This window comes from Salvia splendens, chromosome 6, assembly GCF_004379255.2.
Source record: "Salvia splendens isolate huo1 chromosome 6, SspV2, whole genome shotgun sequence".
Lineage (NCBI taxonomy): Eukaryota > Viridiplantae > Streptophyta > Magnoliopsida > Lamiales > Lamiaceae > Salvia > Salvia splendens.
Window position 1 is genome coordinate 2,008,463 of NC_056037.1, and position 12,376 is coordinate 2,020,838.

The window sequence follows — 12,376 nt, forward strand, 5'->3', positions numbered from 1 at the left end:
CTATGTGCGTGTCGTCTCTTACAAATGTTACTGAGGTATCTTGTTCTTCGAAGGCTGATCCCCTTCTTAGAACATATACAAGCCAACGATTGTGAGTCAAAGCTTCTAAAGAGGATACAAGACCACAATTCAGCTTAAACAAGCAGTTCGTCTGAAACGAACTGCAACGAGCCAACGATTGTGAGTCAAAGCTTCTAAAGAGGATACACGACCACAATTCAGCTTAAACAAGCAGTTCGTCTGAAACGAACTGCAATAAGCCAACGATTGTGAGTCAAAGCTTCTAAAGAGGATACAAGACCACAATTCAGCTTAACAAGCAGTCCGTCTGAAACGAACTGCAACAAGCCAACGACTGTGAGTCCAAGCTTCCAAGGAGGATACAAGACCACAATTCAGCTTAACAAGCAGTCCGTCTGAAACGAACTGCAACAAGCCAACGACTGTGAGTCCAAGCTTCCAAGGAGGATACAAGACCACAATTCAGCTTAACAAGCACTTCGTCTGAAACGAACTGCAATAAGCCAACGATTGTGAGTCCAAGCTTCTCAGGAAGATACAAGACCACAATTCGGCTTAAGAAATAAGCACTTCGTCTGAAACGAACTGCAATAAGGGAAAGTCCGATCCACGCGATAAACCTCGCCGAATTAGGACGACCAAGTTCGGTCAAAGAAGTTTACCTCATAAGACCGAGGACGACCATGTCTAGTCAAAGAGGTTTACTGCATAAGACCACTTCGGTTAACTGGGAAAGTCCGATCCACGCGATAAAACTCGCCGAATTAGGACAAGGGAAAGTTCGATCCCGGCGACAAAAATCGCCAAATTAGAACACAAACCAAGTCCGGTCAAAGATGTTTATTTCATCAGACCAAAGACGAGTCCGGTCAAAGATGTTTATTTCATCAGACCAAAGACGAGTCCGGTCAAAGATGTTTATTTCATCAGACCAAAGACGAGTCCGGTCAAAGAAGTTTACTTCATAAGACCAAGGACCAAGTCCGGTCAAAGAAGTTTACTTCATAAGACCGAGGACAAGTACGATGAAATTTTTTCGCTAAGCTGTAAATACAGTGTTAGAAGCGAAAACAAAATTTCATTTTTCAAATCTTGTTCGGCATACAACTCCGCTACCCTACAAAATGGCGTTACGCTATTACAAAGGACTATTCTACTGTCCAGGGTTGCTGAAGTTAAGCCACCTATCTGCAAAATCCTCTGGAAGCCGAGTTCGGTTGTTCCGAGCAGATGAAGAATAAGCAGGTCGACGAGATGCTATCCTCGACCCAACGCCTCTTCCCCGAGCCCGAGAAGTCCTAACACCTCGGCGATGAAGAGTCTCTGCAATAAGCATCTGCTGATCTTGCTCGCTCATAGTCACAACTCCTCGGCGAATTTCAGTCCGTCCCTGTCTTGACGATTCCGGTTGCTCCTGAGCCCGTTCTCGTCTTGACGTTTCCGGCTGTTCCGGAGTTCGTTGTTGACTGGGAGTAGGATTTTGAACAAGGGAACCAGAGGTTTGATCTGGAGTGCGAGCATCTGTTGGCACGATATGCCGAAGGAATCTTTCTATGGAGGGGCGCCGAGAAAGAACAATGTTGTACCGAGAAGCCCAGCGCCGCAATGATTTCACAACTTGTTGGCAAGCCGAGCTCTCCAGCGCGTTGTTCCTCCGGAGTACATGATATTCCTCCCACAGTTCGTCAACTCGACTCTGAACATCTGATATGGTCACTCCCCCGCGCACACGGATGTAATCCTCGTACGCAGTCCTCTCAGCAATGGTCGTATTCAGCTCGGCCTCCAGATCCTTCTTATCGGACTCTAAGTCCTTATTATCGGCCTCCAGCTTCACTAAACGAGCCAGAAGCTCGTCATTCTTCGTCTGATCGGCTATAGCTCTTTTCTCAGCTTCGTCTAAAGCCGAAGAGTACAGCCGTTTCCAGTGAAGTATCTCCATCTCCTTGAGTACAAAGCAACTATGTTAGTTCGGCAGCTGTACCGAGCAGATAGTAAAATACAACAGGAATAAAGGCGAGTACGAAAAGCTATACGAAGACAAGTGTAGAGAATTTTTCATTCACAAGGAAAATTTTTTACACTAGGAGGGCTTCAAGGCCATTTTACAAGGAAGAAACTAGACTAAGAGAAGGGAGACGAAATCATACTCCACCAGCTTCGTCTCCGGCTCCTTGGTCTGGTTCAGCTTCTTTCTCCTGAGCTACCTCAGCCTCGGCCTCCGCCTCCTGATCGGCTTCCTTCTCCGGATGCCCGGCCCGCTCGACTTCGGCCTCCAGCTCCAGCGGCTCGGCCTCACCCTCTCCGTTGTAAGTCGAAGCGGGTGAAACGGGTCCCACGGAGGCAAAGATAGCCTCCAGGTTCTCGTCCCGATCAGCTCGACAACTCCGGACTCGGTCTGCAGAAAGCAGGACCGAGGATGAAGCGAGCTCCTCAAGGAGCGGCAGATTCTGAAGCCGAGCTGCTATCTCTCGGCTGTACAGAGGCAGCACGACGTCGGCCCCCTGCTCGCCCTTATCGGTAATTAGCCTTACCAGACTACCGACAAAAGCCGAGAACTGGCTGCTCAAAAAGAGTTTCTCCGTGTAAACACGGAGAGCCTCCCCCTGGGCAGCCACGGCGGCAGCATCCCTCCGTTTCGTCTGCTCTCGCTGGATGACGAGCTGGTTTTTGGCAAACTGAGCTTCATCCTGGGCCGAAATCCTAGCAGCTCTGGCCTTCTCAAAGTTAGCCTCAGCCTGTTCGGCCCGATGACAAGCAGCCGCCAACTTCCTCTGCATCTCAGCATAGTCATTGGACGCTTTGGAGAGTTCGACGGCGACGAGCTTGGAGAGCATATCGTTCCTCTGAAAATGGATAAAGAAAAAAGTCAACAAAGGGGCCACAAAAAATACAGGAAAAAAGCAAGGTCAGAAAATCAAGAAGAGAATTCACCTCTGCGAAGTCCGTGGGCCATAAAAACGGCTCACAGATATGTTCCGAAGGAGGCGCCAAGACCACGTCTTTCTCTGGCGCTCTCGGGGGCTTCTGGGCCTTCCCCTTCCCCTTTGCCGAAGTCGACTCCGGCTTCTTCGGATCCGAAGAGGTTTTTTGCCTTTTCGGAGTCCTCTCGGCATCAGACGCCGAGCTGGTGGTTTTCGGCCTCTCCGGCTCCTTGGACTCCGAAGATTTGCGGCTAGCCTTATTCAGCATGTACACTGCCAAAAAGCAAGGAAACAAGGTTAGTTTTCGCTGCTAAAGCAGTAAAGCATAAAAAAGAAATCCTCACCCTCAGTTTCTTCGTCCGAAGACGAGATATTGAACACGAGGTCGCCCTTGACGAGCTCAGTTTCCGAGTATTGTTTCCTAATCATAGGAATCTTATTGAGCTCGCCCTCGAGCTCGGCCAACGGTTCTAACCGAGGATGAGGAATCACGGACTTCGGCCCTCTCCAGGGGAAGCCCGGAGCCGCTGTCCTATTATAAAAAAAGAAGCGGTTTTGCCATTTCGGCCACTTGGTTTTGCAGAATGCCCTAAAAGGCTGTAAGGGGATCAAGTAAAACCAAGATCCCTTCCTTTTAAATTGGAAAAAATTAAGGATTGCCCGCAGAGACAGATCCTTATCTAGCCTACGGAGTTCGGCAGCAAAAGCCGACAAGTGCCTCCAAGAATTCGGAGTCACCTGACCTAAAGGGAGTTGAAAAAAATCAAGAAGCTCTACAAAAGGTGGGGGAAGAGGGAAACGAAGCCCGCATTCTAAGCAGGCTTCGTAAACGGTGGCATAACCCTCCGGCGGGTCGTTAGCCCTATGATCATCGTCGGGAACCACCGCCTTCCCCCCGGGAAGAAGATATTTTTCGTATAGAGATATCACGGTGTCCTTACTCAAGACGCTGTGAAAGTATTCTACAGTCTTCTCTCCGGACTCTTTCCGGCTAGAAGACCCCTTGCCCCCTTTCCTACCGCTACCTAACTCGGAAGAAGAAGAAGAAGAAGACATGGTTCTTACTCTTTGCAAAATCTGAAGAAATTCTGAAGAAATTCTTGAAAGCGGAAGGAAATTTTTACGCAAAGGAGATAGAGTGCAGAAGAAGCAGTCGCAAAAGTGCTTCAATGATGAAGAAAGGAGGTATTTATCAGATTCGGCGAAGATTTCAAAATCGTCGCACCGTTTCGAATCCCACCTTTTCGGGATTCAACGGCCGGATTTTACTGTCGCATTTAATGCAGTCACGTGCAAGGCACGTCCCCTGACGACAGCCTCCCCCGTACCTTTATCCAGAATGCCGAAGTGACTCGCTTCGCCGAAGTGATTCACTTCGTCTTTCGGGGGGGGTAGTGATGGGGTACGGACTAAACAAGCCCAACAGCACCAACGGCCCATCAGCCCAAAGCCCAAGGAAGAGTATGAGTTCGGCATTACCAAAGAGTTCGGCCTCAGCCTACAGCTCGGTAAAAGCCAACCAATCAAGCTCTGCTCTCAAGTCGGCATCAAGCTCCCAGATCGGCAACCAAAGCAGTTCGGTCTCAGTAAGAGTTCGGCCTCAGCCTACAGCTCGGCAAAAGCCAACCAATCAAGCTCTGCTCTCAGGTCGGCATCAAGCTCTACTCTCAGATCGGCAACCAAAGCAGTTCGGTCTCAGTATTCGTCCGAACAAGGAGTTAGTGGACCCATGCAGGATTTCCACAACTTCCAACACACCCACTACCACGTGGTGTCAACTCAGGCCACGATCGTAGGCCGTCACCTACGCTACATCCACGATCTTAGGCCACGATCTCCACGACATCCACTACCTAATAAATGGTGCTGCATGCCACGATCTTGGTCCTTTATATAAATAGAACTTAGATCTGGTAGAAAAAGGTTAAGCTCTCTAGAGATAAAACACCATATAGCAAGTTTGTATTTGTAAGCTGTAGAAAACAGATCAAGCAATACAACTCTGCCCTCTTTTCTTCCCGTGGACGTAGATTTACTTCAGTAAATCGAACCACGTAAATTCTTTGTGTCGTGATCTGTATTTTCCTGCATTCACTAACATCAGAAATTCGCGGATTCATCACAGGGCCAACTGTGCAACTTAAAAAATAAGTAGCTAATTATAAATTTGATCATTTTCTCAATTTGTTCCTTAGTTTACAAATTTAGCGTCCTATGTGTCTTCATTTTGACAAGACAAATTGCTAAAGTTATTATTATAAGATAATTGAAAAAATTATTAAAACTATGATAAAATAAGTTAGTATTTTTTAAAATAGAAAAAATGATCAAATTTAATAAGTTTTTCAATTTTTCAAGAAAAAAGAATTCCAATGGGTATTTTCTGGTATTTTATTAATATTCGTGGTTAAATGAAAGTAGTCGACAGTTATTTCGAAATACTAGCAAATGCCAGATATAGGTTTGTGTGAGTGTCTCTGTATATATATATATACGCAGAGATTGAAGAGAGTTCCAAAATCAAAAGGCCATCTCTCACCTCAACCTCTCTTCACCATCTTTCCCACCACACCTCGTGTCCCCACCACCTCTCTCTAGAGAATACGGTTACGAAAGCCTCCCAAGCCTTCTACAGTCCCCAATCACAATGGCCTTGACGCTGAATGCCATCGCCTTTCAATCCCCAAAACGCCCCTCCTTCACACCTCCGCCGCTTCCCACCGCCCACCGATCTCCCACCTTATGCATGGCCTCCTCTCTTCGCTCCGCTTCCAGGTAACCTCCTCACTCTACATTTTCTCCAATATTCCTTTCAAATTCTACCGTTTCTCCCGATCTCACCTTTTGTTGTAATTTGTTTTTTTTTGTGAGAATGGATTGATGTGTGAGCAGCTTCTTTTCGATTATTATTTTCTGAATAATTTCATTGCTATGCATATCACTGAATCAAGACTCGCTTTTTTCGATTTTTTTTCTGAAGATTTTAGGTTAAATTTCCCCCTCTTTCTAGGGATGTAATAGCTCTAGTAATGCTGCAGAATGTAATTTTGTGCCCAATTTCCTTTTCCATGTGAACAAGTATGCAGGATTTTCGTTTCTGGATTTGGACTAAGTTTTAGGCTATTGTATATGTGTCCTTTTTTATTTGATTTAGGAACAGAGCCATGTGATTTGGTGAGAAAATTTTGGATTTCTATCCAGCTAGCTGATGCTGGTCCCAACCTCTTTGGATTTGTGTGGTTTAGATTGATATAGGCTTACTTACTCCTACTTACTTGTTTACATTGTGTTTATATCGATGTAAACATCTTTCACATGCTTATTTCGGTGAAGAAATTAGAAGAAAACTCAGATCATCGTATGCAGACATGTTTGGTATCCGATATAGTTCAGTTCATAGAATTTTCACGACTTCTTTATCTTAGCCTATTTCATAGTATTGTTCATAGTTGCATATTAGGAATCCCACAAAACGTAGTTAATTTACTATGATCCTTCTTGTTTGTTGTTACTGTAGTGTGCTTTCTCTTGTTTAGAAGAGAGACTGTTTTACTGTCTATTATCAGGTTTCATTGAATAATTGCTCTGTTTCTGAAACCATATGGAAGTTTATAAGGGTAGTTTCTAGTTTTGAACTTTGAATCATAGTAAAGCAATATTAAAATTTGAAGACTGTGGCACGTTGGACTCGAACATAAGACCGTTGGCCTTAGACATTGACCACTCTACCATTTGGCCAACACACTCACACACACAGTGAAAAGACCTTTGTTGTTGTGGTTCAGTCATCATGAAGAGAGTTCTTCTGTTCTGTAGAAATACCTAAACATGCCGCTATCAGAAATAATAATTCTTCTATGTTAATATTTCATCTTTCTGTCTTCTAATAGCAATAATCTGTATATGCTTGCACTAATCTTTTGCAGAGAGGTTGAGACTGTCAACAAGCCTTTTACTCCACCACATGAGGTGCATGTTCAAGTAACGCACTCTATGCCTCCAGAAAAAGTCGAGATCTTTAAATCTCTGGAAGGTTGGGCTGAGGATAATCTACTAGTCCACCTTAAGCCTGTAGAAAAATGCTGGCAGCCTCAGGATTTTCTGCCGGATCCAAGCAGTGATGGATTTCATGATCAGGTGAAGGAATTGAGGGAAAGAGCCAAAGAGATTCCAGATGATTATTTTGTTGTTTTGGTTGGTGATATGGTCACCGAGGAAGCGCTTCCTACTTATCAAACCATGATCAATACATTAGATGGTGTGCGTGATGAAACAGGGGCAAGCCCAACTCCTTGGGCAGTTTGGACTAGGGCATGGACTGCTGAGGAAAATAGGCATGGCGACCTTTTAAATAAGTATCTCTACCTCTCTGGACGAGTCGATATGAAACAGATCGAGAAGACTATCCAATATCTGATTGGTTCGGGCATGGTGAGTCTTGGGTTTATTTGCTTTTTTGTTCGTGCTTTTGCTGTTATGAGTAACAATATGATGTTTACTCATCGATACCTTTTTTCAGGATCCTCGGACAGAGAACAATCCGTACCTTGGATTTATATACACGTCCTTCCAAGAAAGAGCTACTTTTGTTTCCCATGGCAACACTGCCAGGCTAGCCAGGGAGCACGGGGACATGAAACTAGCTCAAATCTGCGGTACTATTGCAGCAGACGAGAAGCGCCATGAAACTGCATACACCAAGATAACAGAAAAGCTATTTGAGATCGACCCTGATTCAACAGTGCTAGCTTTTGCTGACATGATGAGGAAGAAGATCGCTATGCCGGCCCATTTGATGTATGATGGCCGCGATGACAACCTTTTCGACAACTTCTCAGCTGTCGCTCAGCGCCTTGGCATATACACTGCCAAAGACTATGCCGACATCCTAGAGCACTTGGTCAAGAGATGGAAAGTGTCTCAGTTAAGAGGACTGTCCGCTGTAGGGCAGGAAGCTCAGGATTATGTATGTGGACTGCCTCCGAGAATCAGAAAGTTACAGGAGAGAGCACAGACGAGGGCCAAACAAGGACCACGGATCCCGTTTAGCTGGGTACATGACAGAGAGGTGCAACTCTAAGTTCACTTGCTCGATTGTTTTACAGTTCGAATTCGCTGCTTTGTCTGTAGCGATTCGGAGGTTCTAGATGCCAGTTTGCTGAAATCATGATATCAGATCTTCATATAGGCGTAGCTCTCTAGTTTTACGATGTTCGTCTAAGTTTGGGAACTACTATAAAACTGTCAATTGTTGAAAGGGAATTTTGGACTAAGAATTCTGCTTATGCTTCAATTTGGTTAATATATAATAAATTTCCATGAAAGGATTTGTATAACTTGTGCCTTTGGACCAGTTTTGTCTCTAGTTTCCATTTTAAAGGATCTATGGCTACACTTGTTTTGATGAGTTTGTAAGCTCCAACCTTTTGTCACATGTTCTGTTCTGTCAAGTTAATGGCTAAATATAGTACTACATGATTTTTTGAAATTTTTTTTACTCGATTTCTAAAACAGATATGCAAGTTGTCGAAGTCCTAATATTTTAGGGCAAATTGCCAAAAAAACGAAGAGATTTGGTTGGTTTTGTTTGATCAAGTCTCTCCAGTAATTTTAAAAATTGGCAAGAAAAAACATAATGTTTTGATTTGTTCACATTTATCCCAAAAAATATGGTCATTTATGTGCAAATATATTATTGATGGTTTTCAACAAATTGGCACTGCTTTCTTTATGGATAGACGTCATTAGTTAACTCACCCATGGCGATGTCCACATTCGGCTGCCATATCAGATACAATTTCATCCAAAAAAATCGTCGTGGAATAATTGCGAACAAATTCAAACTTGATTACACTGATTTTGGAAAAGTGCGGGACGAACTATTATTTAACCAAATTTCATGGTTTTTTCGGGAATTTCCCCAATATTTTATGTGTGAGAAAAAATATAATTTCATAGGTGGTCGTGTATTTTAAAAAGCTTGCACGCTCACAAACCAATATCTTACTACTAGTTATGATTAGTTGTTTTAAACGCATATCACACCTCCTTAATGAGAGGCAACTTAAAAAGTGTTCAAATCCTATTTCAAACTAAATGCGTCTAATCTTATTAGTTAAGTATGATACATTGTTTTAAAGACATGTCACACTTAATGAGAGACAACTCAAGTGAATGTGTATACGTCGAATCTTATGATAAGTTGTTTTAAAGGCATGTCACACCTTCTTAATGAGAGACAACTTAAAATTGTCAAAATCCAATTTCGAACTAAATTTGTGAATGTGTATACGTCTAATCTTATTAGTTATGATAAGATGTGTTACGCATGTCACACTTGCATAATGAGACATAACTCTGAGGACAATCCGATCGACCTAAATTTGTGAATGTTATTCGCCTATAAAATATAATCAATTACTCGTAATTGACAAAGCAATACTAATTCAGGAAAATAAAAACTCCAACGACAGAGACATTGAAGTTGTTTATAATTAAATAATTAGTTATAAAATCAAAACGCAACTAACATGACAGTTGAGAATGAGATGGACTCATTCAATATAGGATTTTTCAACACTCTTTTGATTAGTTGATACTCCTTGTATTAGTTGTTTACTTTTATGTACGCTTGCATTGTTAGAGAAGCTGAGGACTGAAAAAACCTCATTTGCCTTGAAACACATTATTCGCCTACCAAATATGATACGGTAACACTATTATCAATGTTTTAAAAATCGGACTGGACCGGTTGGTTTGTCCTTGTCCAGTAAGGTTTGACCTATAAAACCAGTGGACATTCAAACCAATTTGAACCGGCCAGCGCGAACTTGTCAGCTTGGTGTTTTTTTTTATTTAAAAAAAAATCTTTATGGGGGTTTGGATGGCCAAAGTCAATGGTTTTAGCCTTAAAATCTTGTTAAATAAAGTATTTGATTAATTTTGAGTGAAAATGTCAAGGGATTATGATTTTGGGAGAAAGTGGTTGATGCTGTTCTCGATAGGGAGGAGCTCCGGCGACTTGCCCTCTGTTCCAGCCCCAGCTCCAGTTTTTCCGATTACTCCTCACGCCTTAGTTTTGACTCCACCGGTATGGTTGTAATACTATTACTACATGTGGGTGTGCGAATGTTGAACCATCAAATCGAAACTTTCATTTAAAATTCTTGTGGTCATGTTCAGAATAGTGCCGTCTTTTAATTTTCTGTTTTGAGCTGTGAAATCTAGATATTTATACATTGAAGGACTAAAGATAAACACATTATAGTTTGAACGATTATAACTCACAATTAAATATATATTATGTTTTCATATGATAATGAGTCATAGTAACTGAACAGAACAGCGTATCCTGTTGCACGGCCCATAGAGCTGAAAGAGATTATAAAAGCAACGGAAAACTTTCAACCAGCCATGATCATAGGAGAAGGATCCATGTGTCAAGCATTTAGGGTGTGGATCGATGAGCACACCCTCATTGCTTCGAATCCTGGATCTGGATTGGCTGTTGCAGTTAAGAAATGGCAGAATTTCTTAAAACATCAAGATTGGTTGGTAGGTTTGTGATTCTGAAGATTAAGTGTATGATCTCATGTTATACTAACCACCAACCACTAACTTTGGTTGTTAATTGCAATACACCACCAGTGCAGTTTTGGACAGAAACAGGGGATTTTAATTATGCAGATGTGCCAACTATTGAATGCCAAGCTATCCTAGTATTGTTACGGTAGATATGATCCTACCAATGAAACAACTAGACTTCAAACAACTCAATTCTTCGTTAAACCTGGACATATATACATCAAAAGGTTCTTGATCTTTACTTCACTGTTTGGTGCTCATTACTTCCCACTACAGTTGTTCTAAACTCCTATTCTTATAAACAGGTCAACTGACTACTAAGTCAGATGTATACAACTTTGGAATTCTTCTGGCACACGAGCATTAAATCTGGGGATGGGATCCCCTGCTGTGGTGGGAGCACAGCAGGGGCTGCTGCCCTCACCCAAACAAATTTTTTATATTAAATTTTTTTTTTTTTTATAATACAAATTTATTATTAAAAAATTTGGTTGTGTGAGGGCAGCAGCCCCTGCTGTGCTCCCACCACAGCAGGGGATCCCCATCCTTAAATCTGAAGTTGAAAAACTCACAAAATTGCTGCAGATGAACATGGACAAGCGATTAGGCGGCCAGTACCCACGCGATGAAGCATATGAAGTTGTGAAGCTAGCGTTGAAGTGCGAGCTCTTTCTATTTTTGTTCTAAGCCGCTAATAGAATTCCATTTTAATGAAGGAGTTTAGTTTTATTCCGACTTAGGGAGTGACGCATAACCATCATGCGTCTTTATTAATAAAACGCATAACCATCATGTGTCTTTACGTAATGACGCACAACCATTATGCGTTTTTAAAGAAGCGTAACCCTTATGCGTCTATACGGAATGACGCATAACCCTTATGGGTCTTTTCGTCCGTCGTGTTTTAACAGAAGGCAGAAGCAGCGCACATAAGCAGAAAACCCTTTCAATTCCTCTCTCAGGTGAAGGCGATTTTGTGTGATGTCCGACGATTTCGATCGATAAATTAAATTTATACAGATGCCAAAAACGGGAACTTTTCCGATTATTTCCTTGACAGTTTCAACAGCGTAAGGAACTGCTGAGGGGTCTCCTGGACCATTGCTGAGAAACACACCATCTGGCTTCATCTTTAGGGTCTCAGATGCTAGCCATGTTGAAGGAGCTTGACATGAGACACCACTTGAGTAATTAAACATGGTAAACAATACAAACATGAAATGTCTCTTTGTTTCTTCCATCAGAATTAAACTACCATTGTGAGCCAGTTTTGTCAACCCATTCATAAGGAGCTTGACATGAGACACCACTTATCAAATCCACTCCTGTAAAGTAAGCCAACTGTGTGAACTATTTGCTTGGCAGCGAAAAACACCAGTTCAACAGTTCTTAGCTAGAGGAGACTCACCGACTATATTCCAAATTGAAGGATAATTACCGAAATATGTTTGGAAACAGTTGAAATCCGTCGGAAAACGGCCAGAATCGGTTGAAAATCGCGGCTGCTGCGTGCTCCGCTGCTTCTGTTGTTGTGAGCGTTCTGTCCCCTTACAACCCGACTAGAAGACGCATAACCGTTATGCGTCATTCTACAAAGACGCATAAGAATTGTGTGTCATTAAATAACGACGCATAAGAGTTGTGCGTCATTAAAAGACGCCAAACGTTTGTGCGTCATTACACAAAGACGCATAATATTTGTGCGTCATTGGTTAAAGACGCATGATGGTTATGCGTTTTATTAATAAAGACGCATGGTTATGCGTCACTCCCTAAGTCGGAGTAAAATTAAACTCCTTCATTAAAATGGAATTCTATTAGCGGCTTAGAACAAAAATAGAAAGAGC

The 12,376-nt window shown here is 42.5% G+C and overlaps 1 protein-coding gene and 1 long non-coding RNA gene across 5 annotated transcripts; both read left to right on the top strand.

The window, feature by feature from the left end:
- Nucleotides 1-5,441: 5,441 nt before the first annotated feature.
- On the top strand, nucleotides 5,442-8,281 carry LOC121806500 (stearoyl-[acyl-carrier-protein] 9-desaturase, chloroplastic-like). 2 transcript variants are annotated; one of them, XM_042206555.1, is made up of 4 exons: nucleotides 5,442-5,720; nucleotides 6,485-6,488; nucleotides 6,870-7,376; nucleotides 7,465-8,281. In XM_042206555.1, exons 1-4 carry the CDS (start codon nucleotides 5,593-5,595, stop codon nucleotides 8,023-8,025), a joined length of 1,200 nt encoding a protein of 399 aa, XP_042062489.1. In that variant the 5' UTR covers nucleotides 5,442-5,592; the 3' UTR covers nucleotides 8,026-8,281. The 2 variants fall into 2 exon arrangements, with proteins under 2 accessions (XP_042062489.1, XP_042062490.1); XM_042206556.1 differs by lacking the exon at nucleotides 6,485-6,488 and having other exon boundaries at nucleotides 5,443-5,720; nucleotides 6,872-7,376.
- Nucleotides 8,282-9,867: 1,586 nt separating this feature from the next.
- On the top strand, nucleotides 9,868-11,747 carry LOC121807556. Of its 3 annotated transcripts, none has more exons than XR_006051839.1 (4): nucleotides 9,868-10,035; nucleotides 10,286-10,499; nucleotides 10,598-10,756; nucleotides 11,115-11,747. It is a non-coding gene; the product is annotated as an uncharacterized LOC121807556 (long non-coding RNA). The 3 variants fall into 3 exon arrangements; XR_006051838.1 differs by lacking the exon at nucleotides 11,115-11,747 and adding an exon at nucleotides 10,835-10,903 and having other exon boundaries at nucleotides 10,593-10,756; XR_006051837.1 differs by lacking the exon at nucleotides 11,115-11,747 and adding an exon at nucleotides 10,835-10,903.
- Nucleotides 11,748-12,376: the final 629 nt, after the last annotated feature.